The sequence below is a fragment of the Balaenoptera physalus genome (genome assembly GCF_965194825.1).
Source record: "Balaenoptera physalus genome assembly, chromosome: 1".
Lineage (NCBI taxonomy): Eukaryota > Metazoa > Chordata > Mammalia > Artiodactyla > Balaenopteridae > Balaenoptera > Balaenoptera physalus.
The window spans coordinates 178,381,986-178,396,002 of NC_138882.1; the positions used below are offsets into that span (position 1 = coordinate 178,381,986).

A 14,017-nucleotide genomic window follows, 5' to 3' on the forward strand; every position below is an offset into this window, starting at 1 on the left:
GGATCGTGAGGACTTCACATGCCGTGTGGGGAGTGCGGGCTTTGTCCTGAGCAATAAGGCCCTTTAAAGGATTTTGAGTAGTGGCGTGTGATAACTCTCTTCTCTATATGTTTCAGTAAGTATTTGCTGTATATTCGGTGAGTTTTGCTTTTTCATTCCTTGTGCTACCCTGGTTGATTCATATCAGAGTCTTGAACAGAACATATAAAATTGGCACTAAAAGCCAAATGAATAAAAAAGCAGTGTAATTCCTGGACTCTACTAATTCAGAAATATAATTTATAGATGGGGCTGTACTTAAGTTTAACATTTTCCTCTCTAAAAAAGAGATTTGTTTACGTAGTATAAATAGACTTGCTGAGGAGAATGTTTCAGTTTGGGGTAAGCTGTTTTTTGGGGGTTTTTTTAAACAGTTTAAGATATAATTTATGTATCATAAAGTTCCTCTCTTTAAAGTATACAATTTAATGACTGTCTAGCATACTTATGAGGATAAGCTGTTTTAAAGCTCTTTGTATTATAGAGGCATCATATATCATTTGTCCTCCAGTAACTGCTATGCCAGTACAGATCTTTTGTTATCTACTCATTTAAAAGTGGTTTATGGCTCCTGCTTAGTTCAATCCCCCATCCCCTCCACCCTGTGTATAAAATTGGTAGTTAAGAATTTGTTTTTGTTTTACTGTACCACTAGGCAAAAGGCCAAAAACAAGTTTTTTTTTGTATGTAGGAAAAGTAGTTGGGAATAAGGGAAAAGGTTTCTTTCTCATAAAAAATATATAAATGTAGGTGTTTTTTTTCTTCTCCATTTTTGGGAATGAGGAAGCCTGTAAGCTGGAAAAAGGAGGAGAAGGGGAGACCAAAGGAAGCACAGGTGAGAAGACAGAGAAAGACAATACCCAGGGAAGCCGAGTGGTGGAGAGGGAAGAATAGTCAGGGAGCTGGGCGATGGAGAGGCTGAAGGAGGGAGGCAGGCCTTGTTATTTCCAACACCGCGGAGGCCTTGGTGTTTTTTAAAAGCTGAGCATGGGCTCCACCTGGTGGCTCTAGGCTTTAAGTGCAGTTGATGGAGGAGATCTTGGGGTTGGAGAGAAGTGGCATTTAGCATCTCCTCAAATCCTGCTTAAGGTTGTTTCTCTTTTGCCCTGGGCTTTCTCATGGGATCATTGTTGAGTCCATTTTTCTCTCAAATGGAGGCTGTTTTTCTCTTATGGCTCAGACCTTGTTCCCTCCATCCTTTCTCCTAGGTTTAAATCTAATATCAGACTACATCACCCAGTGCCCTTATTGTTGCTGTCATATTGAACCCCAGGGTCACCACCTCTCATTTCTCGATGACTGTAGTTTCTTGTTTAATGTCACTATTTGCAGCACTAGTCCTGTTAATTTGTGGGCTTTCAATGTACAATTCAGGAATCCTTGCAACACCTTTGCCTCTCAGTATTTCTCTCTTCCAGTGATCTCACCCCTCTCTGTACCTGGCATTCCCAGAATCATGCTTTAGTTTTTTAACTTACAAAAAGTTAAGACTACTTTTTTGGAGCAGTTTTCGATTCACAGCAAAATTGAGGGGAAGGTACAGCAATCTCCCATATACCCTCTGTCCACTTCCCTCCTCAGGTTCCCCCCCATTATCAACATCTCCCATGTACGTACATTTGTTACAGTTGATGAACCTCCACACACATCATGTTCACCCAAAGTCCATAGTTTGCATTCGGGTTCACTCTTGGTGTTGTACATCCTGTGAGTTTGGACAAATGTATAATGACATGTATCCACCATTATAGTATCATACAGAGTAGCTTTACTGCCCTGAAAATCCTCTGTGCTCTGCCTATTCATACCTTAGTTCTTGACATTATCAATTACTGCAACTCCTTGATAATTTCAATTCCCTGAGATCCCTCTCTGATTACCGTCTCCTGTCTTTCAAGCTCATTCCTCCTAGTACCCTGACTCCAGCAATCCTTCAGTCCTCATTGGTACCTTCAATTCATTGGTCCTATTACATTTTCACTGTTCTTCACATGTTCTTGATGTTCGTGTTTCTCTTTACTGAAGCTCCCTTGTGCACACCTATAATTTCCTCACTCTTTTCTTGCTTTGTTACATTTGCAAACTTCCAACCCTATTTTCAGTCCAATTCTCTCTCTCCTCTGTGCCTTCATGTGGTCAGCAGAACAAGACTGAATATAAAAATACAACCTTGCTGATTGGTTTCACTTTAAATCATAACCATGAATTTCAAGTGGGCCCTTAATGTTGCCTTGCAATCATTCTGTTTTCCATTCACCTAGATGACCATTTCTGAAACCTGTTCTACTCTACCCCCTGCCCTTGTCATCATTTTAAGATGATGATCTTGCTTTCTACTTCAGTGAAAAAGCAAAAACAGTCAGAAGAGAACTTTATTAGACTACTACCACCACACCTTCCAGAATTCCTACCTACCCACTAACACTTGTACCCATATACTCTGCCTTCCTGCCTCTTACCATAGATGAACTATCTGTGCTTTTTTTGTTGTTTTTGTAATATTATTTTTAAAAATTTGTCTTATTGAAGTATAGTTGATTTACAATGTTGTGTTAGTTTCTGATGTACAGCAAAGTGATTCAGTTACATATATATATGGTTTACTACAGGATATTGAATATAGTTCCCTGTGCTATACAGTCGGACCTTGTTGTTTATCCATTCTGTATATAATATTCTGCATCTTATCTGTGCTGCTATTGCTGCATCATATGGCTGAGTATGTTTAGTTTTGTAAGAAACCACCAAACTGTCTTCTAAAAGTGGCTGTACCATTTTGCATCTTCACTAGCAAGGAGAGTTCCTGTTGTTCACATCCTTACTAGCATTTGGTGTAGTGGTAACTTTAAATTTGCATTTCCCTGATGACAGGTGATGTTGGAGCATCTTTTCATATGCTTATTTGCCACCTGTAGATCTTCTTTAGTGAAGTGTCTGTTAAGGTCTTTGGCCCATTTTAAAATTAGATTTTCTTATTATCAGATGTGTCCTTTGCAAGTTTTTTTTCCTTCAGTCTGTGGCTTGTCTTCTCATTCTCTTGACATTGTCTTACAGAGCAGTTTTTAATTTTAATGAAGTTCATTTTATCAATTACTCCTTTCATGAATTGTACCTTTGGTGTTGTATCTAAGAAGTCATAGCCAAACCCAGGGTCACTAGGTATTCTCCTTATGATACCTTCCAGGTGTTTTATAGTTTTATGTATTACATTTAGGGCTGTGACCCATTTCAAGTTAGTGTTTGTGAAGGGTGTAAGGTCTGTGTCTATATTGATAGTTTTGCACGTGAATATCTAATTTGTTCTAGCACCATTTGTTGAAAAGACTGTCTTTCTGTTGTATTGCCCTTGCTTCTTTGTCAAAGATCAGGTGACCATATTTCTGTGGGTCTATTTCTGGGCTCTCTGTTCTGTTCCATTAATCTATTTGTCTTTTCTCTCACCAGTATCACACAGTCTTGAATATTGTAGCTTTTATAGTGAGTCTTGAAGTTGGGTAGCATCAGTTCTCCAACTCTGTTGTTCTCCTTCAATATAGCATTGGCTGTACTGGGTCTTTTGCCTCTCCATGTAAATTTTAGAATCCATTTGTCTATATCCACAAAATAACTTGCTGGGATTTTGATTGAGATTGCATTGAATCTAGAGGTCAAATTGGGAAGAACTGAATTTGGATAATATTGAGTGTTAGAATCCACGAACATGGAATATCTTTTTATTTATTTAATTCTTCATCAGAGTTTTGTGGTTTTCTTCATATAGATCTTGTACATATTTTGTGAGATTTATACCTGTGTATTTCATTTTAGGAGCTGCTAATACAAAGGGTATTGTGTTTTTAATTTTGAATTCCACGTGTTCATTGCTGGTATATACAGGAAATTGATTGACTTTTGTATGTTAACCTTATATCCTGCAACCTTGCTATAGTTATAATTGCTTATTAGTTCCAGGAGTTTTTTTTTTTGATTCATTTAGATTTTCTACATAAGACAGTCATGTCACCTGTGAACAAAGACAGTTTTATTTCTTCTTTCCCAATCAGTATACCTTTTCTTCTCTTTTCTTGTCTTACTGTGTTAGCTAGGACTTAAGTAAATTTTGAGACGCTCTGATAGGAGGGGACATCCTTGCCTTGTTCTTGATCTTAGCGAGAAAGCTTTGGACTTCCCACAGTTAGGTATGATGTTATCTGTAGGGTTTTTTGTAGATGTTCTTTATCAAGTTGAGGAAGTTCCCCTCTGTTCCTAGCTTGCTGAGAGTTTTTATTATGAATCGGTATTGAATTTTGTCAAGTGCTTTTTTGCATCTATTAATATGATCATGTGATTTTTCTTCTTTAACCTGTCAGTGTGGTGGATTTCATTTATTGATTTTTGAATACTGAACCAGGCCTGCATACCTGGGACAAATCACGCTTAGTTGTGGTGTATAATTATTTTTATACAGTGTTGGATTTCATTTACTAATATTTCATTAAGGATTTTTGCATCTGTGTTCATGAGAGATATTGGGCTGTAGTTTTCTTTTCTTGTAATGTTTTTGCTTTTGTTGTTTATGTAATGCTGGCATCAAAGGACAAGTTAGGAAGTATTCCCTTTGCTTCTATTTTTGGAAGAGGTTGTAGATACTTGGTATAATTTATTGGTATAATTTCATCAGTGAAATGATGGGCCTGGTGCTTTCTGTTTTGCAAGGTTATTAAATATTGATTCAATTTATTTAATAGATACAGGTCTGTTAAGATTGTCTTTTTCTTCTTGTGTGAGTTTTGGTAGATTGTGTCTTTCAAGAAATTGATTTCATCTAAGCTATCAAGTTTGTGTGCATGGAGTTATTCATAATATTCCTTTATTATCCTTTTAGGGTCCATGGGATCTGTAGTGATGTCCCTCTTTCATTTCTTTTTTTAAAAAAAATATTTATTTCTTTATTTGGTTGTGCCAGGTCTTAGTTGCGGCAGGTGGGCTCCTTAGTTGTGGCAGGTGGGCTCCTTAGTTGTGGCATGCATGTGGGATGTAGTTCCCTGACCAGGGATCAAACCTGGGCCCCCTGCATTGGGTTATTAGTAATTTGTGTTTTCTCTCTTTTTTTTCTTAGTTAGCCTGGCAAGAGGCTGATTGATTTTATTGATATTTTCAAAGAACCAGCTTTTGGTTTCATTGATTTTTTTTCTCTATTGATTTTCTTTTTTCGGTTTTATTGATTTCTACTCTAATTTTTATTATTTCTTTTCTTCAGCTTACTTTGGTTTTAATTTGTTCTTCTTTTTTCTAGTTCCCTAAAATAGGAGTTTATTGATTGTAGATCTTCATTCTTTACTAATATATTCATTCAGTGCTATAAATTTGCCTCTAAGCATTGCGTTTGCTACACCCCACAACTTTTGATAAAGTTGTATTTCGTTCTCATTTGGTTCAAAATACTTAAAACATTTCTCTTGAGATTTCTTCTTTGACCTATGTGTTATTTAGAAGTGTGTTGTTTAATCTCCACATATTTTGGCATTCCAGCTATCTTTCTGGTACTGATTTCTAGTTCCATTCCATTGTGGTCTGGGAGTAGACACTGTATAGTTTCTTTTAAATTTGTTTGGGTGTGTTTTATGACCCAGAATGTAGTCTGTCTTGGTGAATGTTCCATGTGAACTTGAGAAGAGTGTTTATTTTGTTGTTGTTGTTGTCCTGCGCTGGAAGGTGGATCCTTTACCACTGGACCACCAGGGAAGTCCCTCTCCTTTACTTTTGAAGGATAATTTTGTAGGGTATAGCAATCTAGATTGGTGGTGTTTTTCTCTCAACATTTAAAATATTTCACTCTACTGTCTTGTCACTTGCATGATTTCTGAGAAGTCAGATGTTAATTCTTATCTTTGTTCCTCTGTAGGTAAGGTGTTTTTTCCTCTGGGTTCTTTCAGGATTTTTCCTTTATCTTTGATTTTCTGTAGTGTGAATATGATATGCCTCGGTGTTTTTGTTTTTGTTTTTCTTTTTAGCATTTATCCTGCTTGGTGTTCTGAGCTTCCTGAATCTGTGGTTTGGTGCTGACATTAATTTGGGGAAATTCTGTCATTATTGCTTCAAATTTTTCTTCTCTTCCTTTCTTCTTCCAGTATTCCTGTTACGCATGTGTTACACTTCTTGTAGTTATCCCACACTTCTTGGATATTCTGTTCCATTTTTTTTGCAGTCTTTCTTTCTCTTTGCTTTTCAGGTTTAGAAGTTGCTACTGACATATCCTCAAGCTCAGAGATTCTTTACCAGCTGTGTCTAGTTTACTAATGAGACAAAGGCATTTTTCATTTCTGTTGGTGTTTTTGATCTCTAACGTTTCTTTTTGATTCTTTTCTATAATTTCTATTTCTTTTCTTACATTACCCATATGTTCTTGCATGTTGTCTAATTTTGCCATTAGAGTCTTTAGCATATTAATCATAGTCATTTTGAATTTCTGTCTGATAATTCTAACAGCTCTTCCATATCTGAGTCTGGTTCTGATGCTTGCTCTGTTTCTTTAAACTGTGTTTTTGTCTTTTAGTATGCCTTGTAATTTTTTGTTGAAAGCTGGACATGATGTCCTGGGTAAAAATAACTTAGGTAAGTAGGCCTTTAGTGATGTTGTGGTACACTGTTGGGGAAGGGGAAGTATCCTGTTGTCCCATGATTAGGTCTCAGTTTTTTAATAATCCTGGGCCCCTGGGCTATGAATTTCACAAGTGCTTCTCAGTGTCAGGTCCTACGTGCCACCCCTCTCCCTACCCCATCCCCTAGGCGGTACAGGATGGCTGGAGTTGGGCATATTCCTTCCACCATGTAGAAAGTTAGAGGTAGCTGGAGTTGGGTATTTTCCTTCCCCCAGGTTACTTAGGCTCGGATACGACTCTAATAGGTTAGACCCTGGTTTCAAAATGGTTAATTTACCCTCCTCCAGCTGGAAGCATGAGGGGATTTTTTCCCATCTTCACTGTGGGAACCTGGTACAGCTCTTGGAGGTAAAGCTCACAAAGTGTGGTGCATCCCCCACCTAAGACTGAGACACCCCCTGTTGTTTTTGACTCCCAGAGTTGTCCACCCTGAGCCTCGAGAAGTTTGTCAGTTGCAGTTTAGGTTTTCCTACCCTGGTATTAGTTCCCATGGAGGTTTCTACTCCTGCATTTCTGCTCTGGTAAATTGCGTTCTCTGTATCCACTTGTCTGTTTAACTTTGGGGGAAGCAGTTTTCTCTGTAACCTCAGTTCTCTGATGGATCTAAGAAGAGTTGTTGATTTTGTTTGTTCAGCTTTTTACTTGTTAGGAAGAAGTGATGACTTTAGAAGCTCCTTACATGCTGGACCAGAAACTGAAAGTCTATCCTACCGTCTCTATGTATTTTACTTCTTTCGTGCCTTAACGTTTTTAAAAATTATTTTTTATTTTGGCAAAAAATGCATTAACATAAAATGTATCATCTTAACCATTTTTAAATGTACACTTTTTTAGTAGTGTTAAGTATATATACACACTGTTGTCCAACCAATCTCTGGAACATTTTTTATCTTGCAGAACTGAAACTCTATACCCATTGAACAACAAGTCCCTATTTCCTCTTTCCCTCAGCCTCTGGCCATCACCATTCTACTTTGTTTCTATGAATTTGACTATTCCAGATACCTCATATATGTGAAATCATACAGTATTTGTCTTTTGTGACTGGATTATTTCACTTAGTACAACGTCCTCAAGGTGCATCCATGTTGAAGTGTCAGAATTTCCTTCCTTTTTAAGATTGAATAACATTTCATTGTATGTATAAACCACATTTTGTGTATCCATTCATCCACTGATGGACATTTAGGTTGCTTCCACCTTTTGGCTCTTGTGAAAAATGCTGCTATGAACGTAGGTATGGGGACTTCCCTGGCAGTCCAGTGGTTAGGACTCTGCACTTCCACTGCAAGGGGCCTGGGTTCGATCCCTGGTTGGGGAAGTAAGATCCCGCAAGTTGCACGGTGTGGCCAAAAGAAAAATTAAAAAAAACAGGTGTGCAAACATCCCTCTGAGATCATTCTTTCATTTTTTGGATATATATCCAGAAGTGGAATTGCTGGATCATATGGTAATTAGTTTTTAATTTTTTGAGGAACCACCATCATGTTTTTCCATAGTAGCTATAGCATTTTCCCACCAACAGTGTACAAGGGTTCCAGTTCTCCACATCTGTACACTTTTTGTTTTTTGATAGTAGTCGTCCTTGGATATCATCTTTGGAGAAATGTCTATTCAAGTCCTTTTCCCATTTTTAAATCAGGTTCTTTTTCGTTGTTAAGTTGTAGGAGTTCTTTATATATTCTGCTTATTAATGCCTTATCAGATATATGATTAATATCTATTCTTAACAAGGTCTAAAGTTAGTTATAATAACACTATCCTCTTCGCAAAGAATGTAACATTCTAAGAACACTTGAATTCTGATTTCTCTCTTTATGATTTACATGTTATTGTTTAGTGTTTCAGTTCCACTTTGGAGAGAAGGAGCAGGATAAAACCAATCCCTAATTGATTTTTATTGTTTAACTGAATCAGTGCTTGTTTGGGTAATTTCTTTTCCTTCTTGCATCTAATGCCTTCTTTAAATGATCAGTTTCTGTATTCTGAAGTATGTCTATCAATAGTTTTTTCAGTCATAAACACTTAAGTTTTTATTTTCCTTTTATTTGTTCTCAAAGTGTTTCTGACTAATTATATCTTTCTTTCATAGTTTCTCTTGGTATTTACTTATAGGAGATTTACTTCTAGGTTACAGTTATTTTCTCTTAGAACTTTGAAAGATGTTATCATGTCTTTTATCTTCTTGACATCCACTTGAAAGTTTCTGCTGAGAATCCAGTTCAGTTGTTATTTCTTCATAGAATATTTGCTCCACCCCACCCTTGTTGCTTTTAAAATATCTTGTGGTATTCTGCTGTATCCTTATGATGCTTCTAGGTGCAGATTTTATTTTTATCCTTCTTGGGTTGGGCTTTGCTTCCTGAATATCGAACAGTTGGTCATGTAAATGAGGCATTTTTCTGTGTCTTTTTGCCATGCTGCCATTGGTGGCATTCTTCATTAGGGTGAAACTAGGCATCAGCCATAAAGAACCAGTGTTTTCCTGCAGGTTTAGTCAAATTCAGTCATTCAACAAATTTCAACACCTGCCATGTCCTAGGCACAAGAATTACATATGGGAACTCTTTACAACTGGGAGGTGAAGTGGAGATTTTAGATTTGCTGCCTGACATGCTTTCTGCTTTTCTTCTGTAGACTGATAATGGTCTCCAGCTGCCAAAGAAGGTTGTGGATGCCAAGAGAAAGGTAACCGTTTCTCATCCCCTCGAGTGGAATTGGGTGCCTCTAGGAGCCCACATTGGCTGGCAGTAGACATGGCTGAATTTACAAGCTACAAGGATACTGCTTCCAGCCGCCACCTGCGGTTTAAGTTACAGAGTCTAAGCCGCCGTCTTGATGAGTTGGAGGAAGCCACAAAAAACCTCCAGAAAGCAGAGGATGAGCTCCTGGATCTCCAGGACAAGGTGATTCAGGCGGAAGGCAGCAACTCCAGCATGTTGGCTGAGATTGAAGTGCTGCGTCAGCGAGTGCTGAGAATTGAAGGCAAAGATGAGGAAATTAAGAGAGCAGAGGATCTCTGTCAGCAGATGAAGGAGAAACTTGAAGAGGAGGAAAACCTCACCCGGGAGCTAAAATCTGAGATTGAGCGGCTTCAGAAACGAATGGCTGAACTGGAGAAGCTAGAGGAGGCCTTTAGCAGGAGTAAGAATGACTGTACCCAACTGTGTTTGAGCCTGAATGAGGAGAGAAACCTGACAAAGAAAATCTCCTCTGAGCTGGAAATGCTCAGGGTCAAAGTGAAAGAACTAGAATCTTCTGAGGACCGGCTGGATAAAACTGAGCAGAGTTTAGTGTCAGAGTTAGAAAAGCTGAAATCATTAACTCTGACCTTTGTAAGTGAGAGAAAATACTTGAATGAAAAGGAGAAAGAAAACGAGAAACTGATAAAAGAGCTCACTCAAAAACTGGAGCAGAACAAAAAAATGAACCGAGATTATACAAGGAATGCTTCTAATCTTCTGGAAAGGAATGACCTACGAATTGAGGATGGTATCTCTTCCACACTGCCATCCAAAGAATCAAGAAGGAAGGGCACTCTGGACTATCTAAAGCAGGTAGAGAATGAAACAAGAAACAAATCAGAAAATGAAAAGAACCGAAATCAGGAAGACAACAAAGTAAAAGACCTTAACCAAGAGATTGAGAAACTTAAGACACAAATCAAACATTTTGAATCTTTGGAGGAAGAGCTTAAGAAAATGAGGGCCAAAAATAATGACCTTCAGGATAATTACCTAAGTGAACAAAATAAAAACAAACTCTTAGCCAGCCAGCTGGAGGAGATAAAGCTACAAATCAAGAAACAGAAAGAATTAGAGAACGGAGAGGTAGAAGGAGAAGATGCTTTCCTGTCCAGCAAAGGCAGGCACGAGAGGACTAAGTTTAGAGGGCATGGGAATGAGGCACCTGTGTCCAAGCACACACCCCGGGAACTGTCCCCTCAGCATAAGCGGGAAAGGCACCGAAACAGGGAATTTGTTCTCAACAATGAAAACTATCCTCTGAGCAACAGGCAGGTTTCCTCTCCCAGCTTTACCAACAGGAGGGCAGCCAAAGCTTCCAACACAGGGGCAGGTGCAGACAGTGGGACTCAGGAGACAAAGAGAACTGAAGATCGATTCGCATCTGGCTCCTCTCAGAGTGAAGGGAAGAAGTCCAGGGAGCAGCCGTCAGTGCTTAGCCGCTACCCGCCAGCTGCTCAGGAGCACAATAAAGTTTGGAAGGGCACTCCCAAGCCAGGTACTGAGAGTGGGCTGAAGGGGAAAATAGAGAAGACAACACGAACATTTAGTGATACCACCCATGGGTCTGCTCCCAATGACACATCAGGGAGAGGTGACAAGGCTTCTGACACCTCCACCGAGGCCCTCTTTGGCAAGAGGGGGCAGGTGCCTGGCAATGGAAGTCAATTAACTCAGGCTGCAGACTCTGGCAGTTCTAAGGCCATGGGAGCTCTGGCAACATCTAGAAGATCTTCCTCAGAAGGGCTCTCTAAGGGGAAAAAGGCTGCCAACGGCTCAGAGGCTGATACCAGTTTCCCAAATTCCAAGGCTCCACCTTTATCAAAGTATCCTTATAGCTCCAGAAGCCAAGAGAACATCCTTCAGGGCTTTTCAACCCCAAATAAAGAAGGAGTTGATCAACCCATAGCAGTTGTGATGGAAGACAGTAGTCAGCATGAGGCCCTGAGGTGTCGAGTCATCAAATCCAGTGGCAGAGAGAAGCCAGACTCAGATGATGATATGGACATGGTGTCTCTTGTTACTGCCAAATTGGTAAACACAACCATTACTCCAGAGCCCAAGCAACAGCCCAACTCTAGAGAAAAGGCCAAATCCCGAGGGGGACTTAGAACCTCCCTCTTTGAGAATGATAAAGATGTGGGAACAGAAAATGAATCTGGGAAACCTGTCAGAGCCTCCACCAATGCCGTGGAGCTCCCAGAGGCCAATGGTGCCGGGGTAAAAAGCCAGCGGCCCTTTAGCCCCAGAGAGGCCTTGCGATCTAGAGCCATCATCAAACCTGTCATCATTGATAAGGATGTGAAAAAAGTTATGGGAGGATCTGGAACCGAGGCCACATTGGAAAAACAGAAGTCTCCTTCCAAACCAGGGCCAAACAAAGTGACAAGCAGTATAACTATCTACCCCTCTGACAGCAGCAGCCCGAGAGCCGCTCTAGGCGAGGCCCAGCGGGAGAGGCACACATCCACCAGCAACATCCAGGTTGGGCCACCAGAGCTCACGTCGGTTAGTAACCATGTCAGCTCCCCCTTTGAGCTCTCCATTCACAAACATGACATCACCCTGCAGTTCACAGAAGCTGAAAGAATGGGAGATGGGGCCCCGAAGAACAGGCCGGAAACGGTGGTCTCTCGGAGCAGCATTATAATCAAGCCATCAGATCCTGTGGAGAGGAATAGCCATGCACCCACGGCGGAGACAATCAGGTGGAAAAGCCATAGTGGCCCTTTAGAAGTGGGCTCTTCAGATGCCAGACACGTTACTGTGAGAAATGCCTGGAAGAGTAGGCGAGACTTGAACTCTTTAGAAGACCCCCCAACTCGAATAGGTAAAAATGTGGAATCTACCAACACCTACATCCAGAGATCTTCCACAGACTATTCAGACCTTGAACAGCCCAGCTCCTACCTTTTTGAGCAGGGCACTCGAAGGGTAGGCAACTCAGGGGATGCCCCCGAGCTCTCCTCCAGAAGGACCCAAAGCAGCCTCACCGTGTCAGAGGTGCTCACTCGTCGGAATCGGGTAGGAGATGCTGTCACAGCTGAAGCCTGGAACCACTTGGCAGGCATGGTAAGTCCCACTTCTTTCCCTCTCTCCTGTTCTCCTTCCACTTTCCCCTTTTCTCCTTTACTTTCTTTTTTGTTCCCCTCTGCCCTGGCCTGTGTGACTCAGGATTATGGAGACTGTGGGGCTGGGAAACACTGAATAGAACTGGGTAGTTCAGAGAACTGTTGAAAATAAGGTGGATTTGGCCTTAAAGAAGAAGGAAGTACCTTGAAGAAGGTATTTGGCAGAGAGCAGCATGAATTTCCAAAATCTTTTCCCCGATTTGTCCCCTTCATTTTGCCTTCATATATGAAGGCTACAAAAAAGGAGAGAGATGTGGCCTCTGTTCTCTTGGTTTGCCAGGGTCGCCAAAGGAGCTCGCTCCCCTTATAGCCCCACAGAGCAGTACCTAGAAGCACAAGAATCAGCTGCAGCTGTTGGGAGGTTCCGGGTAAAAGGAGGAAGCACAGTGACTTTCTGTAGAGCAGAGATGGAGCCAAGGAAATGAGTTCTTTGGCTGCCTCAGTTTAGACAGATCTTTGCCAGCTGCTGGCATGTAGGGGCTGAGGAGAGCTGGGGCTTATACTGGGCCTACTTGGATAAGCTTTATGCCTGAGCATCACTTTTTGTCCCAGACACCTATCTAGCCCATTATGTCATCAGTCTGAGGGCAGGGCTGGTTCAGTGTGGCTTGTTACTGGATAGACAAATCTAGAATCTTTCCTTATATGAGGGTCAGAGTGCCAGAACAACATATGAAGGGGAAGCCCCCAGGAGTGTCTTTTAGATGTGAGTCCTGTGATGAAGAAAGATATTTTTGACCTAGAGATTGTTCCCTTCTTTTATTATTTGTTTAAATATTTATTTTTGGCTGTGTCGGGTCTTAGTTGCGGCATGCGGGATCTTTCGTTGCGGTGTGTGGGCTTCTCTCTAGTTGAGGCGCGCGGGCTCTAGAGCATGCAGGCTTAGTTGCCCCGTGGCATGTGGGATCTTAGTTCCCCAACCAGGGATCGAACCTGCGCCCCCTGCATTGGAAGGCGGATTCTTAACCACTGGACTACCAGGGAAGTCCCTGTTCCTTTCTTTTAAAAGGCAGGTGGTGACTGTGTGTTAAGTTGAAAAGCCCTGAGTCTTTACAGGGTACTTTAAATAAAGCACTTCCCCACCTGCTATCTTATTCAGTCTCTCCAACAGCCCTGGTGTGTGTGTGGGGATATTATCCCTATTTTTTAGGTGTAGAAACTGAGGGTCAGCGACACAAAGGGTCTCTTCACCAAGACCACCCAGGTGAATTACTGGAAGAGCTAAGATTTGAATCCAAGATTCTTGTCTCTAAATCCAATGCTCTTTTACCTTGCCAACCAGACTTTCTCACTCATATTCTTTGATCTTCATTAGCTGGGGAGGAGCAACAAGAACATTAAAAAGGCAGAATCTGGTAGAAGATGAGTGCAGAGAGTTGGATGAAGCTGAAACTGTGGATGTCTGAGAAATATAGGGTGAGGGGCACATATGAGATGAGATATGGTAGGAAAGGTATACGTG

General features: G+C 40.8%; 1 protein-coding gene across 3 annotated transcripts in view; it reads left to right on the plus strand.

Annotated features, from left to right (window-relative positions):
- LUZP1 (leucine zipper protein 1) overlaps nucleotides 1–14,017 on the plus strand; it is a 79,596-nt gene that overhangs the window by 61,165 nt on the left and 4,414 nt on the right. For all 3 annotated transcript variants that reach the window (XM_082451288.1, XM_082451289.1, XM_082451290.1), the window contains one exon: nucleotides 9,318–12,496. In XM_082451288.1, coding sequence (XP_082307414.1) covers nucleotides 9,437–12,496 — 3,060 coding nt within the window. In that variant the 5' untranslated portion in view covers nucleotides 9,318–9,436. The remainder of the gene's footprint in view (nucleotides 1–9,317; nucleotides 12,497–14,017) is intronic.